Source organism: Podarcis gaigeae (assembly GCF_964106915.1).
Source record: "Podarcis gaigeae genome assembly, chromosome: 3".
Lineage (NCBI taxonomy): Eukaryota > Metazoa > Chordata > Lepidosauria > Squamata > Lacertidae > Podarcis > Podarcis gaigeae.
The window spans coordinates 92,901,904-92,918,408 of record NC_139680.1 but is presented as its reverse complement, the minus strand read 5'-3'; the positions used below and the strand labels follow the sequence as shown (position 1 = coordinate 92,918,408).

Here is a 16,505-nt window from a genome sequence, read left to right as displayed (position 1 = left end):
TCAAGTTGTAATGTGATTCAGTATGCTACCTAAAGTTTGGCACCTCCTTTGTTCAGGATCTCCACCCCACATCCCACCCGGTTCCAGTGAATGCTAGAGCTAAAAATGCCCCCATACCTTTAGCTACTCCATTAAGTGCTGTTTTTTTAAAAACTACTTGCAGTGATTGAACAATGGATTTCTGTTTATATGCCTGGCACTTCACATGCATGCTTGCACTGGCATCAACACTGCAAGAAATGTGCGTTATGAGGGTCTGCCTTTTGCTGGATTCATACTTGTCTACAGTGCAGAAGCAAGTCACAATTCCAGCAGTCACCATCTCCACAGTGAGAGAAGCAGAGTATACAGGTAGACGCATTGAAGGGGTCTTGCTGAAGGGCCCATCAAAACCTGAAGTCAATACCGATCTTCCCCCCCCCCCCCCACGATAGAACCTGCAGCCCCCTTAGCACCAGCCAGATAGGCGAGTCAGAGGAAGAGCAGGAGATGCTAGGGATTGAACCTGGAACCTTCTACATGCAAGGCAGAGGCTCTACTACTAAGCTATGGCCCTTCCCATCCTCACAACTCAAGGAAACAGAATGGAGTTTGCTAAATGCCTTTTATTTCAAAGCAGCAATAGTTTCCCCACGTTTCGTCACTCAGGAGAAAGGTGACCCAGACAAATCCTTGGCTCTAGCTGCCTTTTGCTTTCATGTTGGCTATCAAGTCATGCACCTTCTTATTCAGAGCCCCTCCATGGACTCCCTTTTTGCCCATGAGAAAGATGAGCGCTTTGGCACCCTTCCCAATACAGATGGATCTGCTGTCGCCACCTTTGGTTCTCGTGTCCATCACAGCATCTTTCTCTACTAACAAGTTGTCTCGGATTACGCTGCACTTCTTTCCTGCTATGGTGATCCCAGTCTGCAGGAATGCCTTTCTGTCCTGCCCAATAATTATTCCTACTTCCTGGGGAGAGATGGCGGCCAGCAGGCCTCCTGGCTTTGAAGCCCAGACAGATTTGTTGTCAGAATGTCCCACGATCGCTACATCTTCAATGTTTTTGTCCTTCAGGACTGTATTTATGTAGGCTTTCCAGTCTCCCATCCTGCTTTGGCTCCCACAATTTCTTCTTTGACAAGCGTTCTCTGCCTTTTCTTTGTCTCAGGACTGGATTGTTTTCCAGCTAATGTTAAAATATTTTTAAAAGTACATATATAAATATATACATTCATCAATTTTAAAATATGTATATACTACTTTTTTTAGAGAGAAAACCTGAATCCAACATTAGTTTACAGCAAAATAAAAGATCAGGCAGAAAGTTAAAATGCATCACCAGTGTTCAAGCAATGATTCTTCAACATCAACTTTGTTGGACTGGTCATGTTGTGCAGATGCCTGATTATCGTCTTCCAAAGCAACTACGCTATTCTGAACTTAAAAACGGAAAGCGTAATGCTGGTGGTCAACAAAAGAGGTTTAAAGACTGTCTCAAGGCAAATCTAAAAAAATGTAGTATAAACATTGACAACTGGGAAACACTGAGCGTTCCAGTTGGAGAACAGCCTTTACCAAAGGTGTCATGGGCTTTGAAGATACTCGAACTCAGGACGCAAGGGAGAAATGTGCTAAAAGGAAGGCATGCTTGGCAAATCCACACTGTGATCAACTCCCACCTGGAAACCTGTTTCCACACTGTGGAAGGATGTGTGGGTCCAGAATTGGCCTCCACAGTCACTTACAGATTCATTGTTAAAACCGTGTTTATGGAAGATAATCTTACTTGGCTATGAGTGATCGCCAAAGAAAGAAGAAGAAGAAAGCAAACCATACTCTTTTGCCACTGGGTATGATATTGAATGGGGTGCAGTGTCACTCTATCTAGCTCTGCTAGGCTCCAGGCTAGTGCAGAAATTTGGCTGCTCTCCACCTTCCATGCCCTGGCTGGCATGTGCAGCAGAGCTGCAGATGAACTGCTCTATTAAGTCCTGCTGGGCAGCAGCTGGAGTTAGGGGTTGTACTCCTAAACAGCTTTCCGCAATGTGGTGTGCTTCAGATGTTGTTGCACCCCAGCCACCGTCAGCCCCAGCCAGGGATGGTCAATGGCTAGGAGCAATGGAAGATGTTGTCCAACAAAAATCTGGAGGGCACCTGGTTGGGGGTTACCGAACTAAAACAAATTAATAATAAAAACAGCATACCAAAAACAAATTTAAAAATCCAAAAGAGTACTTAAAATGCTTAAGTGGTTAAATGGTTTTTGCCTGACACCTAAAAACTGGAACCAGGGAAGCTTCTTTAGAAAGGGCACTTTATAATGGGATGCACAGACAAAAAAGTTTGCTCTCTGGTTGAGATCTGCCTCTCTGATGGAGGAGGTTTTAGGGAACAGCATCAGCAGATGACCTTAGAATGAAGGAAGAAGAAGAAGAAGAAGAAGAAGAAGAGTTTGGATTTGATATCCCGCCTTTCACTCCCCTTCAGGAGTTTCAAAGCGGCTAACAACCTCCTTTCCCTTCCTCCCCCACAACAAACACTCTGTGAGGTGAGTGGGGCTGAGAGACTTCACAGAAGTGTGACTAGCCCAAGGTCACCCAGCAGCTGCATGTGGAGGAGCGGAGACGCGAACCCGGTTCCCCAGATTATGTGACTGCCGCTCTTAACCACTACACCACACTGGCTCTCAAGGCAGGTTAATATGGGAGTACTGTAAGTACACCTTCAAGTATTTGAGTTCCAGGCTGTTTAAGGCTTGGAAAAAGGCTAGTGAAGCTTAAAAATAAATGTTAAAAAATTGAGAAATGGGATCTGGACAAAATGTACCAGTAAAATTATAGCATCTGTATTCTGAACAGAAGCTCCTTTTGAAGGCAGCCCACATATGGCACATTGAAATAATTCATCTGGGAGTTTACTAAAGCATGGGCAACCTTTGCAAAATGCTCCAGCGGTGGTTGCAGCTGGTGAATCAGTCTTGGCTGGTAAAACTCACTCCATGCCGCAAAGGGTGACATGGGTCTCTAAAGACAGAGCTTGATCCAGGGAAGACCCCACCCCCACCCCCACCCCAAGCTGTGAACTTGCTCTTTCTGAAGCAGTGTGCAAGCCTTTCCAAATCTAGCTGAATACAGTATCCCCAAACATGAGAACCATCCACCCTCAGTACCTCTGTAACATCAGCCTATGGTGCAAATTGAGATGACAGCCTGGAAGGAATTGAGGTAAGGACTTGAAACCAAGCCCCTGGAGGTTTTAAGCCTGAGGTTCCAGCTCAAGATCCTGGGCTCGTTGGGAGTTCAGGATCAAGGCTCTGGACACCTCAAAGCTCAGATGTCAGGAAAGTTAATCAAATACCACCCTTGCTTAGCCAGCCAAAGGCAGTTTGAGCTCACAAACCAATTGTTTATGTGTTTATGCTCCAACTGTTGCTAAGGAATCCACTGTGATGTCAGAAGTATCTGTAACTGCAGCTGGTCACCCATTATGACCTCACACCACTCCTAAAGTAGAATTATTCTCTACCCTCCATTATGTGATTGGAAAGAAATAAAAATATGTTTTCTTTCCGCCCTTAAGTCTCCTTAATGAAGCTGATTTGCTGTAGGTTCGGGACAGAGGAAGGGGAAGGATTTCACACCACATACAATTCCACTTTGTGTGCTTCAGGATGGTGACTTTATACTGCAAATGGATCATTCAGATCAGATTTTCCTGAGTGTGCATTTTGGCATGTTAGAAACTACCCACCCACTAAAAGAAGGCACTAGCAAACTTCAACAGCAGCAGTGACTGCAGAGGTTTAACAGGCTCTGTTGCCATATTGGTTTGTCCGCTGAAGGGGCAAAAGCCAGATAAAAGAAAAATATAGGGCTGCCATTTTGATGATGGTGACATCATGTGGATGCTGGAGGCGGGACTTGCAGACATGAGCAGTGCTGATACCGCACCTATCTGGAAGGGCCATTCAGAGAATTGGGGTGCCTGCATCAATATTTTGATTGGGAGCTGAGCATACAGATGCATAGGGGAAGATCTGTTGCTCAGCCAAGCACTTTCTTTGCATGCAGAAGAACAGTGGTTTAATCCACAGCAACTGCAAGTAGGATTGGGGAAGACTGCTGCCTGAAATCCTAGAGAGCAACTGCCAGTCAGAGTAGGTGACGCTGAGTAAGATGAACCAATGGTATGACTTGATATAAGGCAGTTTCCAATGTTCTTACCCAGCTGGCACAGTCGGAATGCTACACGTATTGAATCTAGATGGTTCTTGGCCTGACCCACTATTCTAATATTATTTGAAAAATGAATGAGAAGGTTGCATTTAATATACATGAATTGCACCAAACCTGGCTAAATCTCAGTGCTAAGACAAATTATGTTTTAAGGCCATTTCATCAATGTAAACTGCATTATACATATTGAAAACTTGGCTAGCTGAGGGAAATAATTCAAATAGTTGATATTTTATTTAAACCTTGCTCCAGTTGCTCAATGCTGCTTGCAGCATTAGGAAATCAATTTTCCTGATTTAGAAGTTAGGACTTTGTCTTGTAGAGTAGTCCAAATAAAGGCGCTGCCAAGCTGGATTTTCAACATTCTTGAGTGAGGGAGCCAAACTGCCTTTAAGGATTATGCACTATAAGCATTGAATTCAACATGCTGCTCAAAGTTTGGCAATAGAGCTTAGTTTGTGAGTAGACATTATCACACACCAGCAAAATGGTTTGTAAGCGGTCACTGTAATTATTTTCCTTTAACATAGTTCTGAAATCATACATTCTAATCTTATTGGCCTTATGCATATGTGGGACTCTTTAGGTAGTTATGTGCACACTTCATCCACTTCAAATGCTGAAGTGAATCAGGTGTGGGGAATCTTTGGCCCTCCAGATGTTGCTGGACTACAACTCCTATCCACTCCAGTAAGCACGATCAATGGGTAAACTGGGAGACCAGGGTTCTTGTTCTACTTGGCCATGAAGCTCACTGGGTAACCTTGGGCCAATCTTTTTCTCTCAGCCTAACCTACCTCACGGGGTTGTTGTAAGGATACAATAGAGAGGGGAGGGGAGAATCCTGCCACCTTGAGAGCTTTGGAGGAAGGGTGGGTATAAATAAATGAGCAGGCTCAGTCAAGACCTTTTGGCACCTGAGGTGAACCACAAAATGGTGCTCCCCCTGCCAGGGACGAAGGGGGAAGGGAAAAATCTTCATCAGAAACAGGGAGGGCAATAAAAAGGTGGGATGGGGAAGGGGCCTACTCTGAATCACTCTGGCCGGGAGCAGAACCCAGGAGACCACAGAGGGGAGACCCCACCACTTTCTCCCTGGAGTGGAAGGAAGCCAGCAGTGCCTCCTATTCACTGAGAGGCTGTTGTAGAGAGGCTTCTGCCGAGGAGGTGGCAGATCCAGCCTCAAAGTAGTGCAACGCCTTGTCGGCGGCAGCAGCAGCAGCGGCTGGAGATACCTTATTTAGAGCCCGTGTGGATCCTGCCGCCTGAGGCAGTTGCCTCACCTTGCTTCATGGGCGGGCCGGCTCTGGACTGTAGTTCATCCTTAGCTGGAGGGTCAGAGATTCGCCACACCTGCACGAAACAGGCTTTTCCTTAGCTTCCAGATGTTGGTTGGCCACTGGGGGCCTCCCTGCTCATTTTTTATAACAATACTTTATTGGGCTCCATGATCACTGCAGATGGTGACAGCAGCCACGAAATTAAAAGACGCCTGCTTCTTGGGAGAAAAGCAATGACAAACCTAGACAGCATCTTAAAAAGCAGAGACATCACCTTGCCAACAAAGGTCCGTATAGTAAAAACTATGGTTTTCCCAGTAGCGATGTATGGAAGTGAGAGCTGGACCATAAAGAAGGCTGATCGCCAAAGAATTGATGCTTTTGAATTATGGTGCTGGAGGAGACTGTTGAGAGTCCCATGGACTGCAAGAAGATCAAACCTATCCATTCTGAAGGAAATCAGCCCTGAGTGCTCACTGGAAGGACAGATCCTGAAGCTGAGGCTCCAATGCTTTGGCCACTTCCTGAGAAGAGAAGACTCCCTGGAAAAGACCCTGATGTTGGGAAAGATGGAGGGCACAAGGAGAAGGGGACGACAGAGTACGAGATGGTTGGACAGCGTTGTCGAAGCTACGAACATGAGTCTGACCAAACTGCAGGAGGCAGTGGAAGACAGGAGTGCCTGGCGTGCTCTGGTCCATGGGGTCACGAAGAGTCGGACACGACTAAACGACTAAACAGCAACACTGAAAAATCACCCCACCACACTCCTGCTGGGTCTGCAGGGACAAGCGCCTCAAGAGTCCTAAGATGAACCATTTCCCCTCTGCATGGACGGCTAACAAGGGATCTCACGGCCTGTTTTCTGGCCGAGATTCCCGCCCAAACGCCGCGGCCTCCAGTGGGGTTCGAGGGGCGGCGTTTCCTCTGCCTCCGCAGCTGCAGCGAAAGCGTCGAGGGAGCGGCCTCCTTCTCATATAAACTCGCGCTGGCCTCTCCACGGCGCTGCTTCTCTCTGGCGCTACTACAGCCGCCACCGCCATGGCCGGCTCCGCTCTTCAGTCGCTGCCCAAGCCTCGTCCCGGCTGGCTTTTGGCCTCAGCCGGCCTGGCAGTCCTCCTTATGCTGGGGGCTGCCGCAGCCTGGCGCCGGCGGAGGCGCCTCCGTCCAGGGCGGCGGTTGCTCAAGCCGGTGGGAAGGGTCTCGGGCCTTTTCATCTACCCAGTCAAGTCCTGCCGCGGGGTGGCCGTGGAGCGGGCGGAGGTGACCGAGCTGGGCCTCCGCAACGGGGACCTGGGCGACAGGTGGGTGTGCAAGTCGGGAGGCGTCGCTTTTTCTTGCTTCTGTGGGTTCCCCACCCCACACCTCACCTCCCAGCCTCCCTTCTAACTTGCTTTCCTCCCAAACTTTTGGAGAAGCGTGTGGACAAGTGTTTTAAGATCACGCGCGTCAATTTTTTATCGAATTTAGATATCGTCTTTGATCCCAGGATCGTGCGCCTGTTTACTCGGACTAAATGCATTTTGGGGCTTGCTCCCAGGTAAGTGTGCAAAGGATCGAAGTGTGCATTTCCATGCAGCTTAACCCCCTAGGCGAGCTTGCGTAAGATTGTAGCTGTTTGCGCAAATCCTTTGCACACTTTCATGGGCATAGCCAGGATTTATGTTGGGGGGGAGAGATCTCATGTTAGTGGGGGCTAAACCTCAGTTAAGTATTTCTATTGATTTTCTTGATTTGGGGGGGGGGGCAGCTGACCCCACTTGGCTACGCCTATGCACACATCCAGCCCTTGCACACTTCCACAAAAATCTTCTAGTACAGCAGGCTTGCGGGATCTGTTCCATTTATAGTGGTACCTTGGGTTAAGAACTTAATTCGTTCTGGAGGTCTGTTCCTAACCTGAAACTGTTCTTAACCTGAAGCACCACTTAACTAATGGGGCCCCCTGCTGCCGCCGCACGATTTCTGTTCTCATCCTGAAGCAAAGTTCTTAACCCAAGGTAATATTTCTGGGTTAGCAGAGTCTGTAACCTGAAGCGTATGTAACCCGAGGTACCACTGTATTTACTGGAACCCTGAGTGCCACATTCAGAGCCAGTTGTGAAGAACATACCGTTAACAATTCCTGGATCAGGGATTTGTTTTTGAGTAGTAGAACTGCAATGAGTCCTTCCACACAGAAGTCCAGCCCTATTGTAAAGTTGGAAGGGACCCCGACAGTCATGTAGTCCAATGTAGGAATCTCAACCAAAGCATCCATGGCAGATGGCCATCTAACCTCTGCTTTTAAAAACTTCCAAGGAAGGAGAGAGCACAGTCTGCTGAGGGAGTCTGTTCCACTGTCAAACAGCTCTTACTGTTAAGAAAGTTCTTCCTGATGTTCAGTTGGAATCTCCTTTCTTGTAACTTTGAAGGTGAAGCCATTGGTTCAAGTCCTGCCCTCCAGAGCAGGAGAAAACAAGCTAGTTCTGTCTTCCACATGACAGCCCTTTATATAAATTGCTTGATTCACAGTAAAACAAAACTGCTCCAAGTTACAGCTGCCCGTGCCTGTTCTGGAAATAGGTTCTTTTAAACAGCACTTTGCTGTGAAAAAGAGAAGCACATACCATAGTCAAAACACCCTGAAAGTGCCAAGTTAAGCTCAATCTCCTTTCACTCTCCCACCCCCAACACATAAAATTTATGGCATGTCTTGCCTTAAGGGAAAATATTATGAAAATGATTTACAGGTGGTACATGACCCCAGTCAAGCTTGCAAAAATTTACCATTTGCCCAATAATAAATGTTGGAAATGTAACGAGACTGAAGGTACCTTCTACCACCTTTGGTGGACCTGCCTGAGGATTAAGGCCTTCTGGGAAATGATCTATAATGAAATTAAGAAGGTACTTAAATGTACATTTCATAAGAAACCAGAGGCATTTCTCCTGGGCATAGTCGACCAGGTGGTGTCTAAGAAGGACAGGGAGTTTTTTATGTACGCCACCACAGCAGCAAGGATTCTTTTAGCAAAGTATTGGAAGACACAAGAGCTACCCACGCTGGAAGAATGGCAGACGAAGTTGATTGACTATATGGGACTTGCGGAGATGACCGGCAGGATCCGTGACCAAGAAAAAGAGACGGTGGAAGAAGATTGGAAGAAATTTAAAGTATATCTTAAGAACTGTTGTAAAATTGAAGAGTGCTAAAATGTCAAGGGAAATGAAAATATAGAATTATAGCTGTAATTGATTAAGTATGAGAAGGAGCTAAAAAATAAAATAATCAGACAATTGGTGTGAGGAATTGTTGAAAAAACTTTAAAATAGGGATGCAGAAAGGGAGAGGTAAGGGGAAGTCGGGGAAGCAAGGTTTAGGAAAAGGAGGATTGAAATTATACATGTTTTATATGTTCTGTTTGTTTTTGTATTGTGTGTTGTTTTGTTTTTAATATGTATTGGAAAACTAATAAAAATATTATAAAAAAACCAACAACAGAGACTCCTGCCCCCATGAGCCTTTTTACATGGAAGAAAACAAGGGCAGTGGCAGAGGGTGGAATATAATGGCATTTTTACCTGGTTATGATGTGCAACTCAGACTGTGAGTAGGGACTTAACCCTTTTCTTCAGAATGTAAGACCTTTTGAATCTTGACACCTTTCACCCTGGCTTTCCTCTTCTGCAGTTGTACAACTCAGTACAGTTCTTGGTGCTGGCATACCCTGTTGTTGGTGTTTTGCTTTTTGTCAGGCTGTATCCTGTCCCTCCCGAAAGAGGAGCTTTCTCCACTGTACAGTGGTACCTCGGGTTACATACGCTTCAGGTTACATACGCTTCAGGTTACAGACTCCGCTAACCCAGAAATAGTGCTTCAGGTTAAGAACTTTGCTTCAGGATGAGAACAGAAATCGTGCTCTGGTGGCGCAGCAGCAGCAGGAGGCCTCATTAGCTAAAGTGGTGCTTCAGGTTAAGAACTGTTTCAGGTTAAGAACGGACCTCCGGAATGAATTAAGTACTTAACCCGAGGTACCACTGTACTTACCATGCTTCTTTCTCCTTAGGGTTTTTGCTTGGCTTGCTTCTTTCCCTTTTAACAGAGCTTTTGCAAACAGAAAACAGAAGCTCTTCAAGACATGGCATTAAACATTATCACCTGTTATTTGCAACAGATGAAAGTGCTGTTGTTAAAGGGGCAGCTACAAGGGCCATTTCAAAAACTGACAAGCGTATTCTTCCTCTTCTTTCGCCTGCTTCACCTTTCAGTAGAGCAAAAAAGTATTGTGGCACCATGAAGACTGAAATGTATGTCTTAGGCTTTTGTGAGCTACTGTCCATTTCCATCAGATGTATAAAGCCTTATCAGCTTTCAATTTTGGTCTGTTTCTAACTCAGGTGTTGGCTTGTAATAAAAGAAGATGGACATACAGTGACCGCTCGGCAAGAGCCTCAGCTAGTATTGATTTCTGTCTCCAGTGAAAATGGCTGTTTAACTCTGAGAGCTCCAGAAATGAAGGATCTTCGTATTCCCGTCCAACTATCGGTCAAAAACCCAGTGCAGAATTGCAGGTGCTTTAGACTTCCCTGTATGTCACCTCTTAGTTGTTGTACATAATATTCCCCACCCCACCAAGCTACAGCAATAGAGTTGGCTTAAAAGGCAATCTTCCATTCTAAAAAATCTTGACAATAACCACAAGGGGACACCTGTGAATGACATTAATTTTTGTGTGCGCGATGCAACTGATTTTCAAGTATTGAGCCTTATTGTCCATTCTGAAGAGTTACCACAAACTATGCTTCTGTATGTAGAGGTTTTCTATATTTGACCCTAAACTGCTTTAGGAAGTGTAGTTTTTGAACATGTGAGCTCCTTGGCTTTGTATGTGCTTTCTCTAGTAGGGCAAATGACAGGTATGGGTGGGGATTTCCATTTGAGAAAATGATTAGCTCCCCCCCTCCTCCAGCATTGTAGTATTAATTTTTTTAATTACAGTTGTTAGGAAAGATAGTACTGATGCCTCCCGCAAATCTTGCAGGCTGTTTGGCTTTGATGTCCAAGGCAGAGACTGTGGAGAAGAAGCAGCTCAGTGGATCACAACCTTCCTGAAATCAGAACCATACCGTTTAGTTCACTTTGAGCCAAACATGGTTCCTCGGAATTCAAAAGATCTTATGGAACCTTTCCGACCCACTGATAAGGTTAGGAAACAACTTTGTAGTGATTTGGAGCGTGCCACACTCATAGTTTTGTAGTGTGAATTTGCTTTTCAAAGGTTATATTCTTTTGTCTCATGTTTAACCAACCAACCTACTGTTGGTTTAAGCTGAGTAGTAATGACCAATATGGGAGGGACGCAGGAGCTGTGGGTTAAAGCCTCAGTGCCTAGGACTTGCCGATCGAAAGGTCGGCGGTTCGAATCCCTGCGGCGGGGTGCGCTCCCGCTGCTCGGTCCCAGCACCTGCCAACCTAGCAGTTCGAAAGCACCTCCGGGTGCAAGTAGATAAATAGGGACCGCTTACCAGCGGGAAGGTAAACGGCGTTTCCGTGTGCAGCTCTGGCTCGCCAGATGCAGCTTTGTCACGCTGGCCACGTGACCCGGAAGTGTCTCCGGACAGCGCTGGCCCCTGGCCTCTTAAGTGAGATGGGCGCACAACCCCAGAGTCTGTCAAGACTGGCCCGTACGGGCAGGGGTACCTTTACCTTTACCTTTACCTAATGACCAATATAAATGGATTGCAGGCAAATAAGTTATATGTGCAGGTTGGTGCTGGAAGACTGCTAGTACAAGCTTAAAGTAACTGAATTTTGGCTCCAGTAGAATGTTGTTTGAACAATGGCATTTGCTATTAAGAAGTTTTTGTTGCTTTAGTTAGATGTTTCCTTTACATTAACAGATCCTTTACATCCTTTGCTTATCCTTTCTCACCGTTTTATCAAGTCTAAACTTGTTTTCCAAAGACTGGCTTGACCAAACTAGTGACCTCTGCCTTTGAAAAGCAAGTGGGAAATTCCTACATATTTGGTGGCTGTTGCGTTGAGGGATACTAAACAGACAGGTGTTTCTAGTTGTCAAGCTTTCTTCAGAGATAAGCATAATGTTGATCACTTACATTAAACTGCAGTCCATGAGCCTGATAATCTCATTAGCTAAATGCTGCTCTTCTAGTTCTCATTCTCATTTCATTTTTAATTTGTATGCTGCCTTTCTACATAAGGCATAGAAATGGGGGGGGGTATAACAAAGATCATATGTCCTGCAACAATCTGATTCAATACAAATAATTCATAATGAAAAATGTAAATATATAAAAATAAGCAACTAAAGTAGTCCTGTCCTGGGAAAGTAGTTGTTTGTGTATTAAATAAATTTATAGACTGCTTCACAACGGAAAGCTATTGAAGCAGTGTATCTGCTAAAAACAAAATAGAACATGGAAACATGTTCTGAAAACAATAAAATAAATTCAACTTATTTAAAAACAATAAAACAATTCATACCAGCTCTAGAAGCAGCATGACAATTTCATCAGAGATGAACTTGATTAAATGACATGAGTTACACCCCAAGGAAAGTCTTCCTAAACAAAAATGTACACACCTTAAGTCCTTATTATACCTTTAAGCTGAGTGTCTTCTCAGTGCTGGCAGCTGCTTGTGGTGTCAGGTGCTTGTGGTGTTTATTCTCCCAAGCCTTTTATGTATTGTAATTTATTGTGTCTTTTATTGTTTCTGTAAATCTCCCTAGAAGCCTTGTTAAAGGGTGGTATACAATTTTTAAATAACTAAAATGTTGGTACTTGTATGTAGCGCTGGGGATTTTCTTGAAAAAAATTGAAGTGCAAAATTTCCCTATGCAAATTTGAAAAATTGGCATAAGGTAATTTGCATCAGAAAGTTTCAGTTTCTACTGGGAAATTATCCAGTGCCCTAGAGCAGTGAAGGAGAACCTATCCCATGGGTCTAATGAGGCATGGTAGATCCCTCCCCATTTGGCCTATAGCAGGCATAGGCAAACTCGGCCCTCCATATGTTTTGGGACTACAATTCTCATCAACCCTGACCACTGGTCCTGTTAGCTAGGGATCATGGGAGTTGTAGTCCCAAAACATCTGGAGGGCCGAGTTTACCTAGGCCTGGCCTACAGTATGGTTTGGTCCCAAACGACACACCCCTGATGTCATGATAGGTAAACCCACAGAGCCAAAATAAAAAGGGGAAATCAGGAGTGCACTTAGAGCATACTCCTGATTATTTCTTTGAAGCTGAATTACCTGATGGGCAGCTCTGTCAAAAGCTGCCTGTGGGATGTTTGGGAATTCTGGATCCAGCCCCTTGGCTCCAGTTTCCTACCTTTGCCCTACAGAGTGACCTAGTTTAGCATGTTTGTTTACTGGGCTAAAGACTTTGGAACTGCTGCTGTTGCCTAATACTTCTGCAGTTGCCATCAATTAATTGCTGCTATTTGAACTTCGAGAACGTTCTCTGCCACACCACTACTTGTATAGATATGTCTGCTTTGCGGCAGCCAACTCCAGTATTCTTGCGAGCCATTACATTTACTATCCGCCATAAATAGTCTAAAAAAACCACCATCACACAACATGATTCTTTCACAAGGAGGAAAGGCTTTTTAATCATTTTCCAAGTAGCTACTGGCCCAGAGCATTACATACAAATCCAACAGACCCAATACTAAAACTGAAAAATCTTTGAGAACCATTTTCCCTATACCAGTGGTCAAATATTTTATCCACACCTTCTGCTGTAAGGGGCCTTTAATGGTCATTACCAATTCAGGCTGGCCTTTTAAGCAAACATTTAAATAATCGTTGAACTTTCTGATCCTTTTGTTTGTTTTCTTTTAAATCTGAGCTGTTAATAGTTTTATTCCGCCTCTGCTAGGAGGAAAGTTGTTGTTTTTTAATCACTGCATATGGGATGTTGTTTTTCCCTTTTTGTTCTGTAAGCAGCCCAGAGAATATCTGTTAATGGACAACCATGTACATTTTAATCAATAAATAAAATGGCAATCAGCCACTGCCAGATTAAATGCTGTCTGTCTTACAACAATCTCTCTCTCTCTAGATTGCCTATCCTGACTGTAGCCCGGTTATGGTGCTTTCTGAAGCGTCTTTAGAAGAATTAAACACCCGATTGGATAAGAAAGTTACAATACGCAACTTCAGACCAAACATTCTGGTCACAGGTTGCAGTTCTCATGAGGAGGTAATACATGGAATATCCCCCTCACCCAAAAATACCTTTCCATTTGTATATGTCAGAGAGATAAAGAATTATATGAACATTTGAAGCCCTGTATTGGGAAGCTTTTATTGTGTGATGTTCTCTTGTGTTTTTGTATATTCTGTTGGAAACCGCCCAGAGAGGTCAGATTGGGGGTGGGGTGTGTGTGTGTTACAAAAAAATCAAATTGCCGTATTTTTTTTGCTCTATAAGACGCACCAGACCACAAGACGCACCTAGTTTTTGGAGGAGGAAAACAAGAAAACAAATATTCTGAATCTCAGAAGCCAGAACAGCAAGAGGGATCGCTGCACAGTGAAAGCAGCAATCCCTCTTGCTGTTCTGGCTTCTGTTGATAGCTGTGCAGCCTGCATTCGCTCCATAAGACGCACACACATTTCCCTTTACTTTTTAGGAGGGAAAAAGTGAGTCTTATAGAGCAAAAAATACGGTATTGTTTTTAAACTGTCACTTGGAGCAAAGTACTTTTGTATTTATAAGGGTGCAAGTTTCTATATGCAAGTAGAACTCTTTAGTGCAGCCTTGTGCTCCTTCGGGAGGAAGGGCAAGGTATAAATTTAATAAGCAAATAAAAAATACGAAATGAAACACATTCTACATGCAAAGCTTACAAATGACCTAATATTGTGAACACTATATTTCCACAGGATACCTGGGATGAGATCATTATTGGTGGTGCAGAAATGAAAGGTGCAATGGGCTGCCCCAGGTAAGCAATTTTGCATTGCATCTGAAGAAGCAAGGAAGTACTTGAGGTTGCTGTTACCTCATTCTGTTTCTTCATTACAGGTGTATACTTACTACTGTTGATCCAGACACTGGCATCATGGACAGAAAAGAGCCTCTTGAAACCTTGAAAAGGTAACAAAAATGTTCCGAGTTCCTCCTCCGTCATCTGAGTAGGTAGACTAATGATTGTGTGCAGCTCTCAAAATGTGATCACGTCTTGAAATCCTGGTTCTGTGGGAATTCTCTCTGCATTTTAGTGAGGCAGTAAACTTGCAAAACTAGACTAAAAATAATACATTATTTGTTGAACTGACCATTCTGAATGCTTACTAATATGAAATCTGTCAACAAAACAACTTTTAAGAGTGCAATGTGCTCTGCTTTTTCTCTTTAATGTTCCTAATGATCTAATGGTAATAGCTGAACCAACGAGTATTATTATATAATAGTAAACAACAAGTTAATATTTAGAATGAAGCATGCCAGCTGCTTTTCTGGTCAACAAAGCATTCAGTAATGACAATAATATGTTGTTATTGTAGGTGAGTATGATGGCATGCTTGTTTAGGATCAAGAGGACTAGTACAAGCCTCTACTCAGAAGTAACCCTCATTTAGTCCAGTGGTACCCATTCCCAGATAAATGTGCAAAGAATTGCTGTGTGGTGACGCAGCAATAAAACTACTAGCACATTTGGAAAGCTAAGCAGGGTCTGGCATGGTTTCAAAGGGAACATGGTCTGGGTTTACTGCCTTGCAGGGTGTTGGACTAGATGACCCTCCTGGTACCTCCCAATTCTACATTTCTATTATTTGAACTGAAACGCCCTAACACTTTGGCTTCAGCCTTATTTTTTAAAACTAGAAAACGTCTTGTGGCACCTTAAAGACTAACATTTACAGCATTAGGCACAGACTTTAATGGACTATAGGCTACTTCATCAGATGCAGATTGGACATGGACAGTAAACCTCAAAAACATATCCCATAAGAAATGTGTTAGTATTTAACGTGCCACAGGCCTCTTGGGTGTTTTTGCTGCAAAAGACTAACACTGCGTAATCCTCTGCAAAAATTTTAAGCAGTAGCTCAGTTGGTTAGAGCATGGTGTTGATAACTCCAAGTTTACATGTTTGATCCCTCTATGGGACAGCTGCATATACAAGCATTTCAGGGGGTTGGACTAGATGATCCTCAGGGTCTCTTCCACCTCTAGTTCTGTGATTCTAAATATTAAAGAGCCTCTTAATTAAGTGTGCTTCATTTGCTATAATGTTTGTCACAACAGCTCTGATTAATCAACAAATTTGGCCCTCTGATGTGTAAGTAAAACACTCAAAACGAAGTCCTGTTGACCTGAATGCAACCAGTTTCCGTGCAACTAGCATGCAATGGAATTCTGAGCAGGTTTACTCAAAAGTTAAGACCTATTGATTTCATCAGTGCTTGCTCTCTAGTAAGTACATTAATTTGGCAGTAGTTTTCTCTCTGTGAGATGTCCTTTCCATCTACTCCCAAAAGTAATTGTTACTAATTTGCCAATCATGAAAGTAACAAAGTGAAACTTTTTATATGCTTGGAAATCCTGTATTTCTATCAGCTTCTTACCAAAATGTTTTCTTAGTCACTTAACTTGAAAACAAGCATATTTAGCTATTTTGTGGATGGCTTATTGTTCTCTAATCTTCTTTACAGTTACCGCCTGTGTGATACTTCTGAACGGCACATATACAGAACACACCCTCTCTTTGGATGGTATTTCGGAATTGATAAAACAGGAACAATTCAAGTTGGAGATGTGGTGTACAAGGCAATCTGATGGTGTAAAATACATCATAAAAGGAACTATTTTGTACGTTTTTTATGAACACTGTGCCAAAAATAATTGTTTGGGGGCCTTTTTAAATGAATCTTTTCTACCTTATATTCAACAATAATAAATGTGGTGTTTTAAGACAAACCATGGGTTTATTTTATTTTTATTAATTTTCCAAATTATTAAAAATCATGCCAAATTAAGTTA

The 16,505-nt window shown here is 43.6% G+C and overlaps 2 protein-coding genes across 2 annotated transcripts; one reads left to right on the top strand and one right to left on the bottom strand.

Moving 5' to 3' along the window:
• Window positions 1–585: 585 nt before the first annotated feature.
• Window positions 586–3,387, bottom strand: PFN3 (profilin 3). Its single transcript, XM_083733905.1, has 2 exons — window positions 3,155–3,387; window positions 586–1,171 (listed from the first exon to the last, which is right to left on the bottom strand). Exon 2 carries the CDS (start codon window positions 1,090–1,092, stop codon window positions 679–681), a length of 414 nt encoding a protein of 137 aa, XP_083590031.1. The 5' UTR covers window positions 1,093–1,171; window positions 3,155–3,387; the 3' UTR covers window positions 586–678.
• A 3,055-nt stretch (window positions 3,388–6,442) lies between these two features.
• LOC310841952 (mitochondrial amidoxime reducing component 2-like) lies at window positions 6,443–16,442 on the top strand. Its single transcript, XM_083733724.1, has 7 exons — window positions 6,443–6,804; window positions 9,881–10,054; window positions 10,525–10,687; window positions 13,575–13,715; window positions 14,402–14,463; window positions 14,544–14,615; window positions 16,178–16,442. The coding sequence occupies exons 1-7, from the start codon at window positions 6,542–6,544 to the stop codon at window positions 16,299–16,301; spliced, it is 999 nt and encodes a 332-aa protein (XP_083589850.1). The 5' UTR covers window positions 6,443–6,541; the 3' UTR covers window positions 16,302–16,442.
• The last annotated feature ends 63 nt before the right edge of the window (window positions 16,443–16,505 follow it).

What these genes read in the sequence shown, in the direction of transcription:
- LOC310841952 (XM_083733724.1), top strand. Translation starts at nt 6,542, where the DNA reads ATGGCCGGCTCCGCTCTTCAGTCGCTGCCCAAGCCTCGTCCCGGCTGG. An exon ending in AACGGGGACCTGGGCGACAG is followed by an intron (nt 6,805 to 9,880) that starts GTGGGTGTGCAA and finishes TTTCTAACTCAG; the next exon opens with GTGTTGGCTTGTAATAAAAG. An exon ending in CTTTCCGACCCACTGATAAG is followed by an intron (nt 10,688 to 13,574) that starts GTTAGGAAACAA and finishes CTCTCTCTCTAG; the next exon opens with ATTGCCTATCCTGACTGTAG.
- PFN3 (XM_083733905.1), bottom strand. Translation starts at nt 1,092, where the DNA reads ATGGGAGACTGGAAAGCCTACATAAATACAGTCCTGAAGGACAAAAAC.